We start from the raw sequence: 16,429 nt of genomic DNA on the forward strand, positions 1-16,429 counted from the left end.
CAAACTGCTGGGATTATAGGCGTGAGCCGCTGCGCCCAGCCAAGAATAGCAATTTTTAGCCGCAGAGCTTTTCTTTTAAACAGGTAACTGAAAGGCTAGCCTAAGTACTAATTTTCCTAAGGACAAATGATATAAATCTGGCATGAGTGCAACAGCTGGGTTGAATTCACAGAGGATGCCAACTCCCAGTAAATGGGAAATTAGGATCCAATACAGCGTAAGGTTCTTACTGTTTCAACCCAAGTGACCTGGTTCACTTCTCTGAAAGTTCTTCAGAGAAATGGGGGCATTTGTAAGTATCTCAAGGCTTGGTGTGAAACAATCTGCAGCCTGATTTGCCACAGTACATCATTCCCTGCCCTAGACAAATGAACTGTTGGCTTATGTTGTCCAAGGTAACAGGTAACCACTTATGACATAAGAAAGAGACTTCAGGCAAGCCAGCCTTCAGATGCTGGCCACTGACGCTCTTGCATATGAGGTAAGAACAAGCATCTCACTCGTTCACAAGTCACAGCCTGACTAATGAATCAGACCTTGACAAGTTTCAGGAGGCTTTACAAGAATCAAGAGTGTGGGAAAATAACAGTAACTGTTAAAAAAAAAAAAAAAAATCCACCGTCAGCATGTTTTAGATGCAAGAGTAGAGAGAAACTCCTCCTTTAGAATCTAATCAGCCTTTCCTTTTTTTTTTTTTTTTTTTTGAGACAGAGTCTCGCTCTATCACCCAGGCTGGGTGCAGTGGCGTGATCTTGGCTCACTGCAATATCCGCCTCCCAAGTAGCTGGGACTACAGGCGTGTGCCACCATGCCCAGCTGATTTTTTGTATTTTTAATAGAGACAGGGTTTCACCATGTTGGCCAGGCTGGTCTCAAACTCCTGACCTCAAGTGATCCACCTGCCTCAGCCTGCAAAAATGTTCGGATTACAGGCGTGAGCCACTGCGCCCGGCCCTGATTTTTCTTTACATACCACCTGATCCATATACTTATTAGCAGGTTCAAAAATTCCAAACCTCACATCATTCCACAGTTTCTTGGGTTCTCCTCCTCCTGAGATCCCAAAGCTAGAAGAGAAAGGCAGGGAAGGGCCCACCTACCCCAAGAAAGCTTGGGAAAGCATTTGAGGCAAGTCTGGAAAAGGTTGCCTGGAGACCAGATGATCTTGAACTTTAGTTGCCTAGACAACAGTGTGGCTCTTTCTATTGTATCTATAGGGCTGGCCCCAGTCATCAAGGGCTAGCAATGAATTTCCTGACTCAAAAGGGACACACTTCTGTCATCAATGACATCACACCCCAACAAAACATAACTTTATAAATACCTCATAAATGCTTCCCGATGTGACAGAATTGGAACGTCAAGAGTTTCTACATTTAGAGCTCAGAAGTTAAAGAAGGTACATAAAGGATGGGCACAGTGGATCACTCCTGGTAATCCCATCACTTTGGGAGGCCAAGGCAGACAGATACCTCAAGCTCAGGAGTTCAAGACCAGCCTGGGCAACATGCAAAAACCCTGTCTCTACAAAAAATACAAAAATTAGCCAGGTGTGGTGGCGTGTGCCTGTTAGTCCTAGCTACTTGAGAGGCTGTGGTGGGAGGATGGCTTGGGCCCAGGAGGCAGAGGTTGCAATGAGTCTAGATGGTGCCTAGGGGACAGAGAGCCGGACCCTGTCTTAAAAAAAAAAATTAAGACAAAATTACATAAAACCTATACAAATCCAACTATGAAATGGTTCTCCCAATTATTCAGAACTGTAAGTACAGACAACCATAGTTAACTCAATATTCAATTCCAGTATTGAATATTAATTCCTCTATTCGATAGAGGCCTGAGCATTTGTTTCCTGTAAGCAGGTTTATCTGCTCAGTGCAGGTGTGCGCTGCTTGTAGGTATCTGGGCTGTTGCTATTGTGGACCCTGAGCAAAGGAGTCAAGAAATGGGACATAAGCCAGCTAGAAAAAAAGGGGCCTGGGGCCTGCACAACAGTGTGGCTGAATGACATCAAAAGTGATCCTGTCAGCAGGAGGAATAGGGAAACCACTCCCAGGTATGTATGGGCAAGCCACTAGGGCAGAAAACAGCTGCATAGCTCTCTCTGTGTCTCTCTCTCTCTCACACACACACACATATGTGCATGCATGTGTGCACACCAAACACTGTTCTTCTCATTCATCACATTTCCAAATCCACATTTCCCAGTTAATAATAAACACAAAAAGTAGTACTTTGACTTCCTTTGAATCCAACAGAATACTGCATCAATCAGGTGGAACTTCAAAAATAAGATAGGGCTAACAACATTTTTTTTTTTTTTTGAGACAGAGTCTTGCTCTGTCACCCAGGCTAGAGTGTAGTGGCACAATCTGAGCTCACTGCAACCTCCGTCTCCGGGGTTCAAGGGATTCTCCTGATTCAGCCTCCCGGGTAGCTGGGATTACAGACACACACCACCACGGCTGGCTAATTTTTGTATTTTTCATAGAGACGGGGTTTTGCCGTGTTGGCCAGGCTGGTCTCGAACTCGTGACCTCAGGTGATCTGCCCGCTTCGGCCTCCCAAAGTGCTGGGATTACAGGTGTGAGCCACTGCACCTGGCCTAATCACTTTTTTTTTAAGTATACTAGTGGCATTTAAAATAGGCATTTTGGGCCTGGCACAGTGGCTCACACCTGTAATCCCAACATTTTGGGAGGCGGAGGCGGGCGGGTCACCTGAGGTCAGGAGTTCCAGACCAGCCTGGCCAACATGGTGAAACCCCGTCTCTACTAAAAATACAAAAATTAGCCAGGCGTGGTGTTGTGTGCCCGTAATCCAGGCTACTTGGGAGGCTGAGGCATGAGAATCACTTGAACCTGGGAGTCAGAGGTTTCAGTGAGCCAAGTTTGCATCACTGTACTCCAGCCTGAGCGACACAGCAAGACTCGTCTCAAAAAAAAAAAAAAAGTGAAAATAAACCAAATCATAGAATAATATAAATGGTATGATCTCATTTATGAAGGATATATATACATACACACACATGCACTTTTACAGCATTTGCAATTTCTTCTTTTTTTTTTTTTTTTGAGACAGTCTTGCTGTGTCGCCCAGGACAGAGTACAATGGCGCGATCTCAGCAAACTGCAACCTCCGCCTCCAGGGGTTCAAGCCTTTCTGCCTCAGCATCCCAAGTAGCTGGGACTACAGGCACCCGCCACCACACCCGGCTAATTTTTGTATTTTTAATAGAGATGGGGTTTCACTATGTTGGCCAGGCTGCTCTTGAACTCCTGACCTCGTCATCTGCCTGTCTCAGCCTCCCAAAGTGCTGGGATTACAGGCATGAGCCACAGCACCCAGCCAGCATTTGCAATTTCTATAAGCATATATAATAAACTACTACTAATGGTTATCTGCAGAGTTAGAAAAGGACACTAGGCAGGGGAAAAGTATTTAACTTTACTATGATCCCATTTATTCAGGAAGAAAAACATACATTATAACATATATTTATGCATGTGCTTACACAGCAATAAAAATTTCTAGACACTTACGTGAGAAAGTATTAAGAGTTATCTCTACAGACTGAGGAGGGGGGAGGTAGGGGAAGGAAAGGGGACTTAAGTCTCATACATTCTGCAGTACTTGAATTGTTTATCATGAATATGCATTGCTTTTATAATTTTTAAAATGACATCTCTGTTTTAATTAAAATAACCGAATACTCAAATATAACTGACAGTATGTATCAGGAACCTTTTAAAATGGTCCCATCGTCTGACCTCTTTAGAAGTGAAATAACTATTGGGAAGGAATACAGCATGGAGTTAAAAGCTCTTGGGGCCTGGTGCAGTGGCTGTGAGAGGCTGGAGTGCAGTGAGCTGTGATCACACCACTGCACTCCAGCCTGGGCAACTGAGCAAGGCCCTGTCTCAAAAGAAAAAAAAAGAAAAAGAAAAAAAGGAAGAAAAAATGGGAGATTCAAGAAATCAAACAAATTATTCTGACGTGTCATTTATCTGTTTATACCCACCCCAACTCTTTTACCTCAAAAGGACTCAAGGCTACTAATAAAAAAAAATTAATACAACAGCATAAAACAAAATAAAAACAAGTGGAGAAGAAAAGACAGCCATTTATATTATACACTGCTATGAACTATGAAAACTTTAGTTAGAGTCTATTTTAACAATAAAACTCTACTTGGTCAATTTGCCTAAGGCAGACCTTAAAAGTGGCTATCAGAGTGATAACCAGAGAATTAAGCATTTTTAATTTAAAGGATGTTTAAAACAAAAAAGTACAAAACCAATTTTTTCAAAGATTTGGGTAAACTGCAACAACTGCACAATTCTCTGGGGAGAACCCAAATCACAAGCTTAAACAAATGACTCCTTCCCATAGACAAAAGAATTCAGTCCCATAGCTCAGTACAGCACAGCCCCTATACCTCAGAGAACAGAAAATATCAGATCTCGGTGAAATTCTGAAGATGCCAGTTACCAGGAATCATCAGAATTCCAGCTGAACAGGTTCTTTTTTTTTTTTTTTTGAGATGGAGTTGCGCTCTTCTTGCCCAGGCTGGAGTGCGGTGGCAAGATCTCAGCTCACTGCAACCTCCGCCTCTCAAATTCAAGCAATTCTCCTGCCTCAGCCTCCTGAGTAGCTGGGATTACAGCCATGCACCACCACGCGCGGCTAATTTCGTATTTTTAGTAGAGACGTGGTTGCTCCATGTTGGTCAGGCTGGTCTCGAACTCCCAACCTCAGGTGATCCATCTGCCTCCCGAAGTGCTGGAATTAAAGGCGTGAGCCACCGCACCTGGCCTTTTTTTTTTTTTTTTTTTTTGAGAGGGAGTCTAGGTCTGTTGCCTGGGCTAGAGTACAGTGGCGCGATCTCAGCCCACTGCAACCTCCGCCTCCCAGGTTCAAGTGATTCTCCTGCCTCAGCCTCCCTAGTAGCTGGGATTACAAGCGTCTGCCACCACGCCCAGCTAATTTTTGTATTTTTAGTAGAGACAGGTTTCACCATGTTGGCCAGGCTGGCCTCGAACTCCTAGCCTCACGTGACCTGCCCACCTCCGCCTCTCAAAGTGCTGGGAATGATTACAGGCATGAGCCACCTCACCCGACAGACCAGGTTCATTTTAATCGCAGAAAGCTTGGTGACTCTTACCACCTCGGAAGAATACAGTGTAACTATTTTTCTCAAAGCCAGTAATAAATTGGCCTGAGGTAGGACATCCAAGACTTCTGAGGGGAAAAATCCCTGAGCACTAATTACAGTTTACAGTGCTCAGTGTCCCTGATGGTCTTACTTAAACATTAATCTGGGTTAGCTTCCAGAAGAGCAAAGGAGCTGCTATAATCCAGCCTCTGGCCTATTTGCCTTATAATGCACAGTGATCAGATTTACAGCCCTTTGCCTGATTCAGCGTCTTTTCAGAATGTATGCATTACGTAAGCGTCATCTTCCGTTTTCACTGCCTTTGAGCCACTACAAGGACATTATTAGCCAATACAACTAAGTGCACTTGAACTTCAAATTCTAACTGGAAACGTATGTATTTCATGAATTATTCAAATGTAATCATTTTCAATAGTTTTTCCTAAATATTATTCACAATTAACATTCACTGAACATTTTTACTATATAACAAGTACTTTGTCTCTTAAGTATGCTTTCATTTAATCTCCACCTCTCTTTAAGAGGCCAAATCTCTCTCTTTTTTTTTTTTGAGACAGCGTCTCGCTCTGTCTCCCAGGCTGGAGTGCAGTGGGGCAATCTCGGCTCACTGCAACATCTGCCTCCCGGATTCAAGCAATTCTCCTGCCTCAGCCTCCCAAGTAGCTAGGATTACAGGAGTGCGCCACCATGCCCGGCTAATTTTTTTGTATTTTTAGTAGAAAGGGGGTTTCACCATGTTGGCTAGGCTAGTCTCAAACTCCTGACCTCAAGTGATCCACCCGCCTCGGCCTCCCAAAGTGCTGGAATTACAGGCGTGAGCCACCACGCCTGGCTGTAAATCTCCCTCTTAAAGAAAGAAAAAACAGGACCCAGTCTCAGAACCTTCCACGCGTAATAGTCTCTAGCTAAGGAATAATAGGCGATTTTATTTGTTGAGAGGCAGTACAGGCTTTGTGGTTATGAGAAGGAGCTCTAGCGTAAACTGGCCAGGCGTTAGGCCTGCTGTCACTCACCAACTGTGTATAATCAATTACTTCATCTCTTGGTGCCTCCATTTCCTCATCTGTAAACGAGGATGTTAACAGTACTTAACTCATGGAGTTGCTGTAAGGATTAAGTGAACTAATCCATACAGAGTACTCTGAACTTTGGTATATAATAAATAGTAGTGTTATTGTGTATCTATTTTTGTGTTTTGTTTTGGTAATTTTCTACCTCTGGGGGGAAGTCCCATTCAGGTGCCCCCCCCCCCCCCCCACCTTGCAAGAGAGAGAGAGCTGTTCTTTCTCTTTCTTTTGCCTATTAAACCTCTGCTCCTAAACGCCCCCCGAACAAAAAACAATTTCTACCTGTGATAATAGTTTTCCACTTATAGTGATAACAAAAAGTTTCCTCTACGAATAAATTAATTTAAATAAGAAAAAAACAGTGAGTCGATATTAAGAAAAGCATAAAGGCTGTCCAGATTAAGTGAGACTCAACATGACACCAACTCACCAGGGCTGAGCCACACCAGCCAGAAATGAGTGCCTGGTTTTTCTCCTAGCTGAGGACCGGGCACTTTTTTTACTATCACATATGACTTCCCCATATTTGCACTCCTGGCAAGATGAAGGCATCTGACAGGTGCGGACTCCATTCATGTGCTTCCGCTTCTTATAACCTCTTTCCACCCAGATTTCCAATCACCAGCACCACAAAAGCTGGCGAACTAAGTGTTCTCACCACCCACTGGCACCCCAATGAGAAGCCCTTGGGGCACAAGCCAACTGACCTTCAGGGCTTTGAAGATGACTCCCGGGTGCCGGGGAGAACGGGTGGTGTTATTCTCTAGTAGCTGCTCCAAAGCACGCCGAAGCCCAGAAAAGTCCGTGGGAGGGTTGTAAGTCCTCGTTCCCTTGTAGTGAATGGAACTAAAGGCTTCAGGGAAACGGCCCAGCTTCCGGAACCGGTCCTGGATGAGCTTCTCTGGCACCTCTGAGGGATGATCTATACAAGCAGAAACACAGGCACATGGGTAGTGAGTGACATTTAAAAAAAAAAAAAAAAAAGTAGGCCAGGCACGGTGGCCCACACCTGTAACCCCAGCACTTTGGGAGGCCAAGGTGGGCGGATCACCCGAGGTCAGGAGTTCAGCCTGGCCAACATGGTGAAACCCTGTCTCTACTAATAATACAAAAAAATTAGCGGGGCGTGGTGGCGCATGCCTGTAATCCCTACTAGTCCAGAGGCTGAGGCAGGAGAATCGCTTGAACCCAGGAGGCGAATGTTGCAGTGAGCCGAAATCGCACCACTGCACTATAGCCTGGGAGACAAAAGTGACTCTATGTCAAACAACAACAACAAAAATCTTTCATTATAAAAGTAAGATACGAGGCTGGGTGCGGTGGCTCACACCTGTAATCCCAGCATTATGGGAGGCCGAGGCAGGTGGATCACGAGGTCAAGAGATGGAGACCATCCTGGCAACATGGTGAAATGCCATCTCTACTAAAAATACTAGCCGAGCGTGGTGGCAGGTGCCTGTAATCCCAGCTATTCAGGAGGCTGAGGCAGGAGAATCACTTGAACCTGGGAGGTGGAGGTTGCAGTGAGCCGAGATCGCACCACTGCACTCCAGCCTGGCGACAGAGCGAGACTCGGTCTCAAAAAAAAAAAAAAAAAAAAAAAAGTAAGATACGGGAGGGTGCAGTGGTTCACACCTGTAATCCCAGCACTTTGGGAAGCTGAGGTGGGTGGATCACCTGAGGTCGGGAGTTCGAGACCAGCCTGGCCAACATGGTGAAACCCCATCTCTACTAAAAATACAAAAATTAGTCGGGCCTAGTGGTGCACGCCTGTAATCCCAGCTACTCAGGATGCTGAGGCAGAAGAATTGCTTGAACCTGGGAGGCAGAGGTTGCAGTGAGCCGGGATCGCACCACTGCACTCCAGCCTGGGAGACAGAGCGAGACGCTGTCTCAAAAAAAAAAAAAAGTAAGATACTCTGACTCAATGTACATGAAGTACATAAGCAGGCAGAACTGATCTATGCTGTGAGAACTCAGGTTACCCTTTCCTGGTAAAGGACATGAGGAGGGCTTCTATGAGGAGGGCTGGTGTCCTATGGTCTAGCGTTGAGTACGCAGGGGCATTCAGGCAGTGAAAACTCATCACATGATACCTTGATATGATATGCACTGTTCTGTATGCACATTATACTTCAAGGAGGAGTCTTTTTTCCCAAAAACCCATTCGTTGGAAAAATCTAGATATGCCAAAGCATAAAAGGAAAGAAATTATGTCCTCTGCTCTCACCTACTTCCCGAAAGTAACCACAGCTCAATATTGGCCCTTTCAGACATTTTTCCTACAGACTTAGCAACATATATATGCAACTTGCTCTTTTCTCACTTAGTAACATACTGTAAGTACCTGTCCTTGTCACAATACACTCAAAAGCAGCAATACAGTCTTCGATCCTGTGGATATACTTAACTAATCACCTTCCTGAGGAACTTTTACAGTTCTCTGTACTTTGAAAATTCTGGTCTTTTGTGAGGAAGCTCTGGGAAAACTACCAATGTATAAGGGTATTTGCTTGCCCACACTCTCATCATTTGTCCAGAAACTTGGGCAGCCATAGCACAGATGGATTCAATAAATGTATCGGTGATAAAGGTTGAAAGGACTTTTTAATTTCCTTTTTATTTATTTATTTATTTACTTACTTACTTACTTTTTGAGACGAAGTCTCATTCTGTTGCCCAGTCTGGATGGAGTGCAGTGGTGCAATCTCGGCTCACTGCAACCTCCACCTCCAGGGTTCAAGCGATTCTCCTGCCTCAGCCTCCTGAGTAGCTGGGATTACAGGTGCCCACCACCATACACTTGACTAATTTTTGTATTTTTAGTAGAGACAGGGTTTCACCATGTTGGCCAGGCTGGTCTCAAACCCCAAACCTCAGATGATCCACCCACCTTGGCCTCCCAAAGAGCTGGGACCACAGGTATGTACCACTGCAACTGGCTAATTTTTTAATGTTTTTGTAGAGTCAGAGTCTTGCTATTTTGCCCAGGCTGGTCTCAAACTCCTGGGCTCTAGTGATCCTCCCGCCTCAATGTCCCAAAGTGCTGGGATTATAGGCATAAGTCATCGTGCTCAGCCTAAAATACAATAACTTTTCAAGGGCTGGTTACTTCAAAATCCTGAACTGGCAATTAAACCTTCCCCTCACCAACACTGTAAAGATCCAAAGTGGCATAAAAGTATTGATCACAGGAGGCAGCTGAAAGTCAGCATTTCTCACCTCCTCTCCTTATCTTCGAGGCACTTGCTAATTAATCTGCTCCTTCACTGGGGAACATTTACATGTATTATCTTCTATAGGGCATGTGTCATTGGTACCACCAGAATCAACTGGTGCCAGGTCCTTCAGATTCAACCTCCTTTATGGCCTACTCTGTGCACTTCCCTCCTACTGCCACTGCCCTGGCTGAATCCCAACCACTTCTCACTTGAGTGACTTGATATCCTGCTGACTGGTCCCCCTGCCTCAGTCATCCTGCAATAGACTGCCAGGGAATCTTTTGAAAATATAGATCTGGCCATCTAACTCTCTGCTTAAGATCCTTCATGGACTCCTGCCATACTTGAGAACTGAGTCAAGGCCACCCATGATCTGATCCCTGAGTCTCTCCATCATTCCCTCCCACACAAGCCATGCTTCAAACATGGCAGTCGGGGTGGCAGGGGAGGGGCTGCATTCAGTGGGCAGGGGGAGAATGAAGAGGGGTAACTAGAGGAGGTCAGAGACAAAGGCAGGAGTTAAAGTGATGGCACTACATTTAGGAGTCTGGATTTTGACATAGTCAAAAGCCACTGACAAGGCTGCAAGCAGAAGTATTACATGATCTGAAGTGTAAATTAAGCTTTTGAAAAGATCACTCTGGATGCCACATGGAGAATGCATTGAAGGGAGTTAGAATGGAATTTTGGAAGCTACTGCAGAACTACTTCCCTTGTCTCTTTTTTTCTTTCCTTCTTTTTTTGAGACAGGGTCTCACTATTGCCCAGGCTGGAGTGCAATAACACGATCACAGCTCACTGCAGCCTCAACCTCTCAGGCTCAAGGGATCCTCCTGCCTTGGCCTCCCAAAGTGCTGAGATTACAGGTGTGAGCCACCACACCCAGCCCTACCTGCAGTTCTCTGAACGCAATTTGTTCCTTGAAGCTACTAGGAGTTTGCTCTTCCTAGAGCATCTTCTTCCCCTCCTCCATCTAGCCAAGTCTCTCAGAGCTCAAATGTCGCCTCTTCTTTCCTAGATTCCATAAGGTGTAGTGTCCTTGCTCTGGACTCCCACAGCACCGTACCTGTAGGTACGGAGGTATGCACAGAACACCGTGCGGTCGCCCCAACTAGACTGTGAGCTCTTCAAAGACAGGAAGTGTTTTTTCTGCTCTGTGCTTCAGTGCTCAGCACATGACATATGCACTCAATAAACTTTGATGACTGAATGAACAAGTGAAGATTCCAATTGTTTCAGGAGCCAAATTTACTGCTCCCCTCCTATCTAATCTGTTATTGCACCTTTCCCTCATCCTCCTACCACTCAGGTGACAATCTTGCTTCCTATTTCTCTAAGAAAACAAATAAGAACTTACACACACACGTCCCATGTCCACATCCATCTTCTTATCTGTGACCGTGTCCATATCGTCTACTTTCTTTCCCATTGTTATGGATGAACTGTCCGTGGTCCTAAGGCCGACCCTTCCATTCATGCATCACTCCAACTGTTCCTGCTCTCTTACATCTACATTCTTCCCTCTCTAATGAATCATTCTCATCAGTACATAAATATCTGCAATACGTCACATCTTAAATTTTAAAAAAGAAAAATCCCTTGAAATCCCACATCAGCCTCCAGCTACAATCTCATTGTTCTTCTTTGCTTTACAGAACTCTGTCAAAGAATTGAATAAAGTAATTCTTCTCCTAATCTTATTTTTTTTTTTAGAGACACAGCCTCACTATGTTGCCCAGGCTGATCTCTAACTCTTGGGCTCAAGGGATTCTCCCACATGAGCCTCCCAGGTAGCTAGAATTACAGGCACTTGCCACTGTACCTGGCTTCCTCCTATTTTCTCTTGATCTGACTCTGATCAAGCTTTTACCCCCCACCACCTCAGGGAACAGGTCTTATCCAGGTCACTAAGGACTTATATATTGCCGAAACCAATTGGCAATTCTCAATCCTTATGCTAGTTGACCTATAAGCAGATTGACATGTTTGATCACTCCATCCTCCTTGAAACACTTTCTATGTCTTCTTTGGACAGAAATCTTTCTGGGCAATCCACTACCAACAAGTTGCTATTGCAGCCCAAATAGCTGTCTCCTTGTACCCATAAAGGTTGAGCTGTGACACTGTACCCCATCTCTCACCAGAGCCCAGTAGCTGGGTGTGCACGGTCTCATGGAAGATGATAACTGCAGGGCCCAGGGTGGATAAAGGGACATCCAGGCCACAGCGAGCAGTGGTGGCCTTGAGCTCCTTGGTGAAGTGCTTCAGATAAGCTTCTGAGGCATCCCCAAGGAATTTGAAGAGGTCATTATGCAGCCGGTCTGCATGAGTTCGATAGATGACGAGGTCTGAGATGGCCAGGACCTTAAGCAGCAGCCGTGTTCTCTGGCTTAGATTCACGGTGGCCCCCAGGAGCCCTTCTGTATCGATCACTGCTACTTTGTGAACTGGGTCATAGGCTGCCCACACTCCCACAGTGCAGGACTCCTGGGTGGGGGAGGTTTTAAAGACTTCACGACCATAAAAGAAAGTGTGGTTGAGAGTATGAGACTTTCCATCGCCAGTATTTCCAAAAATGGAAACCACTTTCAGATGCTGATCAGGTTTGCAGTCCAATTTTCTAATGAAGTCTTCTTCATTTGTTACCTGCAAAAAAAAAAAAAAAAAAAAAAAGACTATGAAATACAGAAACTGTAAAAGCACTAGAAACACCTACAAGAAGAAGTGCTTCCCAAGGACAAGGAACTTGATTGAATTGTCAAAGAAAGGAAGTCACAGGATAATAGCTCCCCACCTCCACCCTTAGCAAACAGCTCAAAGGAACCTCTGAAGCTTTAGTCAGGGAAATAACTAATCGGCCAAAAGAGCTAAAACTATAAAAAGAAAAAGAAAAGAAAAGAAAAAAAAACCAAAAAAACAAAAAAAAGGAGCTAAAACCGTAAAACTCTTAGAGGAAAACAAAGTAATTAACCTTTGTGACTTTGGATTAGTCTATAGTTCCTTAGATAGAACAACACAAGCACAAGTAACAAAAGAAAAAACAGATAAGGCCGGGTGTGGTGGTTCACGCATGTAACAGTGGCACTTCAGGAGGCTGAGGAGGGAGGATCCCTTGAGCCCAGAAGTTTGAGGCTGCAGTGAGCTATGACAGTGCTACTGCACTCCAGCATGGGCAACAGAATGAGACCCTACCTCAAAAAAAAAAAAAAGAAAGGGGGGTGGGGCCGAGTGAGGTGGCTCAGGAGTCCAAGACCAGCCTGGGCAACATGGTGAAATCCTGTCTCTGCTAAAAATTTTAAAAATATTAAAAATTTTAAAATAATAACTAAATAAAAAGAAAAAATAGATAAATTAGACTTGATCTAGCCAGGAGCAGTGGCTATAATCCCAACACCTTGAGAGACCAAGGCAGGAGAACTGCTTGAGCCTAGGAGTTCAAGTGCAGTCTGGCAACATAACAAGACCCTGTGTCACTACAAAAAATAAAAAATGAGGCCGGGTGCGGTGGCTCACACTTGTAATCCCAACACTTTGGGAGGCCAAGGCAGGCAGATCACCTGAGGTCAGGAGTTCAAGACCAGCCTGACCAACATGGACAAACCCCATCTCTACAAAAATACAAAATTAGCTGGGCATGGTGGCACATGCCTGTAATCCCAGCTACTCAGGAGGCTACGGCAGGAGAATCACTTGAACCCGGGAAGCAGAGGTTGCAGTGAGCAGCGATCGCACCATTACACTCCAGCCTGGGCAACAAGAACGAAACTCCATTTCAAATCAATAAATAAATACATAGCTGAGTGCATGCCTGTAGTCCCAGCTACTGCGGAGGCTGAGGTGGGAAGATGGCTCAAGCCCAGCAGTTGGAGGTTACAGTGAACTGTGATCCAGACTGGGTGACAAAGTGAGACCCTGACTCAAAAAAAAAAGAATGAAAAGACAACTTACAGAATGGAAGAAAATATTTGTAGATCAAATATCTGATAAGGAGCCAGGCATGGTGGCATCCATTTGTAATCTCAGACACTCAACAAGGCTGAGGCAAGAGGATTGTTTGAGCCCAGGAGTTTACAGCCACCTTGGGAAACACAGTGTCATCCGCCTCGTTAAAATAAACAAAGAGGCAGGGCATGGTAGCTCATGTCTGTAATCTCAGCACTTTGGGAGGCCCAGGGGGGCAGATCACTTGAGGCCAGGAGTTCGAGACCAGCCTGGTCAACATGGTGAAACCCCCATCTCTACTAAAAACACAAAAATTAGCTGAGTGTGGTGGCACATGCCTGTAATCCCAGCTACTCGGGAGGCTGAGGCAGGAGAATTGCTTGAACCTGGGAGGCAGACTGCAGTGAGCCGAGATTGTGCCACTGCACTCCAGTCTGGGTGACAGAACAAGAACCTGTCTCAAAAAATAAAATAAGATAAAATAAAATAAAATAAATCTAATAAGACTAGTATTCCAAACATACAAAGAAATCTTACAACTCAACAATGAAGATAAGCAACCCAATTAAAAAGTAAGCAAAGAATTTGAATAGACATTTCTCCATAAAAGATATGCAAGCAACCAATAAGCATCTGAAAAGATGCTCCAAGTCCTGAGTCATTAGAGAAATGCAAAGCAAAACTACAGTGGGCTATCACTTCATATCCACAAGACAACAAACGGCTGGGAGCAGTGGCTCAGGCCTATAATCCCAGTACTTTGGGAGGCAAAAAAGAGAAGATGACCAGCTTGAGGCCAGGAGTTTGAGACCAGCCTGGGCAACATGGTGAGACCTCTGTCTCTGTAAAAAAAAATAAAAATTAGCTGGGCATGGTGGTACGCGCCTGTAATCCTAGCTACTCAGGAGGCTGAAGCAAGAGGATCGTTTGAGCTCAGGAGTTCGAGGCTACAGTGAACCATGATTGCACCACTCCACTCCAAGATGGGTGACAGAGAGAAGCCCTGTCTCTAAAAAAAAAAAAAGACAACAAGCATTGGCAAGGATGTACAGAATCACAATGTTCATGCACTTCTGGTGGGAACGTAAAATCACATAGCCAGTCCGGAAAACAGCTTGTCCACATCTAGCTATATACCCAAGAGAACTGAAAACACATGTCCACACAAATCTTCTAAGTACATCAATGTTCACAGCAGCATTATCCATAACAGCCAAAAAAGTGAAAACAGCCCAGTACCCATCCACTGATAAAATGTGGTATATCCACACACTGAGTTACTATGCAGCCATAAAAAGGAAGGAGCCACTTCCACCCCTTGCTTCAATATGCGTCGGTTATTCTCACCTTTGGGGCATTTCTTACACATGTTCTTACTTTGACCTGACTCGGCAGAAATTCCTATCTACGCCTTGATTGTTTTCTGTCATGACTGTGCCACTTCCTCCTTTCAGTCTTCCTAAATCTTTGCTTCTTAAACTTCAGAGGAGGCTTTGAATGCTACGCAAGACTGCATATTCCTGCTGTTGCAAAATGTTGTTTATTGTATTGAAGTAATATCTACTGACCTAGTATTGGTTGTTTTTTTCTTTTTTTCACTATACTATTTCCCTATTGACTTGTTAGGTTGGTCAGAAAACAGATAAGACTAGCAAATTTGAAGGGAATCATACATCTGAAAGATTCTATTGGAAATTGTATCCTGAATCATTTCAATTAGCTTTTTAGTGGAGAAAAACTATTACGATAGCAGATTTTCCTAAAATCCACAGTAGTCTTTTATTTAAGTTTTACTTACTTAACCTTAGACTGAAAGAATGAGAAAAGCATGTAAAATACAGTTACATTTCTCTTATTCTAAAGACATTGTCTACGGCCATACCCCACTGAACACACCGGATCTCATCTAAAGATGAGAAATGCTTTTCACGGTTATAATTATAGAATTTGTAATATTCTGTATATTTCCAAAGTATTAATAATCCTACCCTCCAAATGTGCTTATAACCTGGACAAGTGAGAGTTCTGTACCTACCTCCCACTCCCAATTATCATATGGAGAGGCTAAAGTGCAAATATTTTCCCTAGAGAAATAATACAAATTTTGGCTGGGCGCAGTGGCTCACACCTGTAATCCCAGCACTTTGGGAGGCCGAGATGGGCAGATCATCTGAGGTCGGGAGTTCGAGACCAGCCTGACCAACATGGAGAAACCCTGTCTCTACTAAAAATACAAAATTAGCCAGGCATGGTGGCACATGCCGGTAATCCCAGCTACTCGGGAGGCTGAGACAGGAGAATCGCTTGAACCCAGGAAGCAGAGGTTGTAGTGAGCTGACATCACACCATTGCACTCCAGCCTGGGCGACAAAGCGAGATTCAGTCTCGGAAAAAAAAGAAAAAGAAAGAATACAAATTTCACTGTTACCTAATAACATTTAGGTAGAAATGCTGGGAAAACATTTTTGTGAAATGAACGTAGCTGGCTATCAAATAATATTTGCTTGACACTACTGGGGTAACAACAACAAAAAAGAATGAAGTGCTGATACATGCTACAACACAGATAACCCTTGAAAACATGGTAAGTGAAAGGAGCCACAAACAAAAGACCACATAGTGTACGACTCCATTTATATGAAACATCCAGAGCAGGCAGATTCATAGACAGCAAGTAGATTAGTGGTTGCTAGAGGCTAGAGGAAGGAGGGAGGAGGGAGAGACTGCTAAAGCTGGGTTTCTATTTGGAAAGATGAAAATATTCCAGAATTAGATAGTGGTAAGGACTGTACAATTTTATGAACATACTAAAAATACTGAATTATATACTTTAAACTGGTGAATATTATGGTATGTGAATTACATCTCAATACAGTTTTTGGTTTTGTTTTTGTTTTTTTGAGACGGAGTTTTTGCTCTGTTGCCCAGGCTGGAGTGCAGTGGCATGATCTTGGCTCACTGCAACCTCCACCTCCTGGGTTTAAGTGATTCTCCCGCCTCAAACTCCCGAGTAGCTGGGATTACAG

General features: G+C 44.2%; 1 protein-coding gene across 3 annotated transcripts in view; it reads right to left on the bottom strand.

The window, feature by feature from the left end:
* ZFYVE1 (zinc finger FYVE-type containing 1) overlaps positions 1-16,429 on the bottom strand; it is a 59,129-nt gene that overhangs the window by 18,292 nt on the left and 24,408 nt on the right. Inside the window, exons 3-4 of one of the 3 annotated variants that reach the window (XM_031001723.3) lie at positions 11,603-12,107; positions 6,948-7,162 (exon numbers count right to left, since the gene is read on the bottom strand). In XM_031001723.3, coding sequence (XP_030857583.2) covers positions 6,948-7,162; positions 11,603-12,107 — 720 coding nt within the window. Of the gene's footprint in view, positions 1-1,016; positions 1,147-6,947; positions 7,163-10,818; positions 11,160-11,602; positions 12,108-16,429 lie in introns of those variants that run through there. The other 2 variants (XM_055360824.2, XM_055360825.2) reach the window with 2 other exon arrangements.

This window comes from Gorilla gorilla, chromosome 15 (genome assembly GCF_029281585.2).
Source record: "Gorilla gorilla gorilla isolate KB3781 chromosome 15, NHGRI_mGorGor1-v2.1_pri, whole genome shotgun sequence".
Lineage (NCBI taxonomy): Eukaryota > Metazoa > Chordata > Mammalia > Primates > Hominidae > Gorilla > Gorilla gorilla.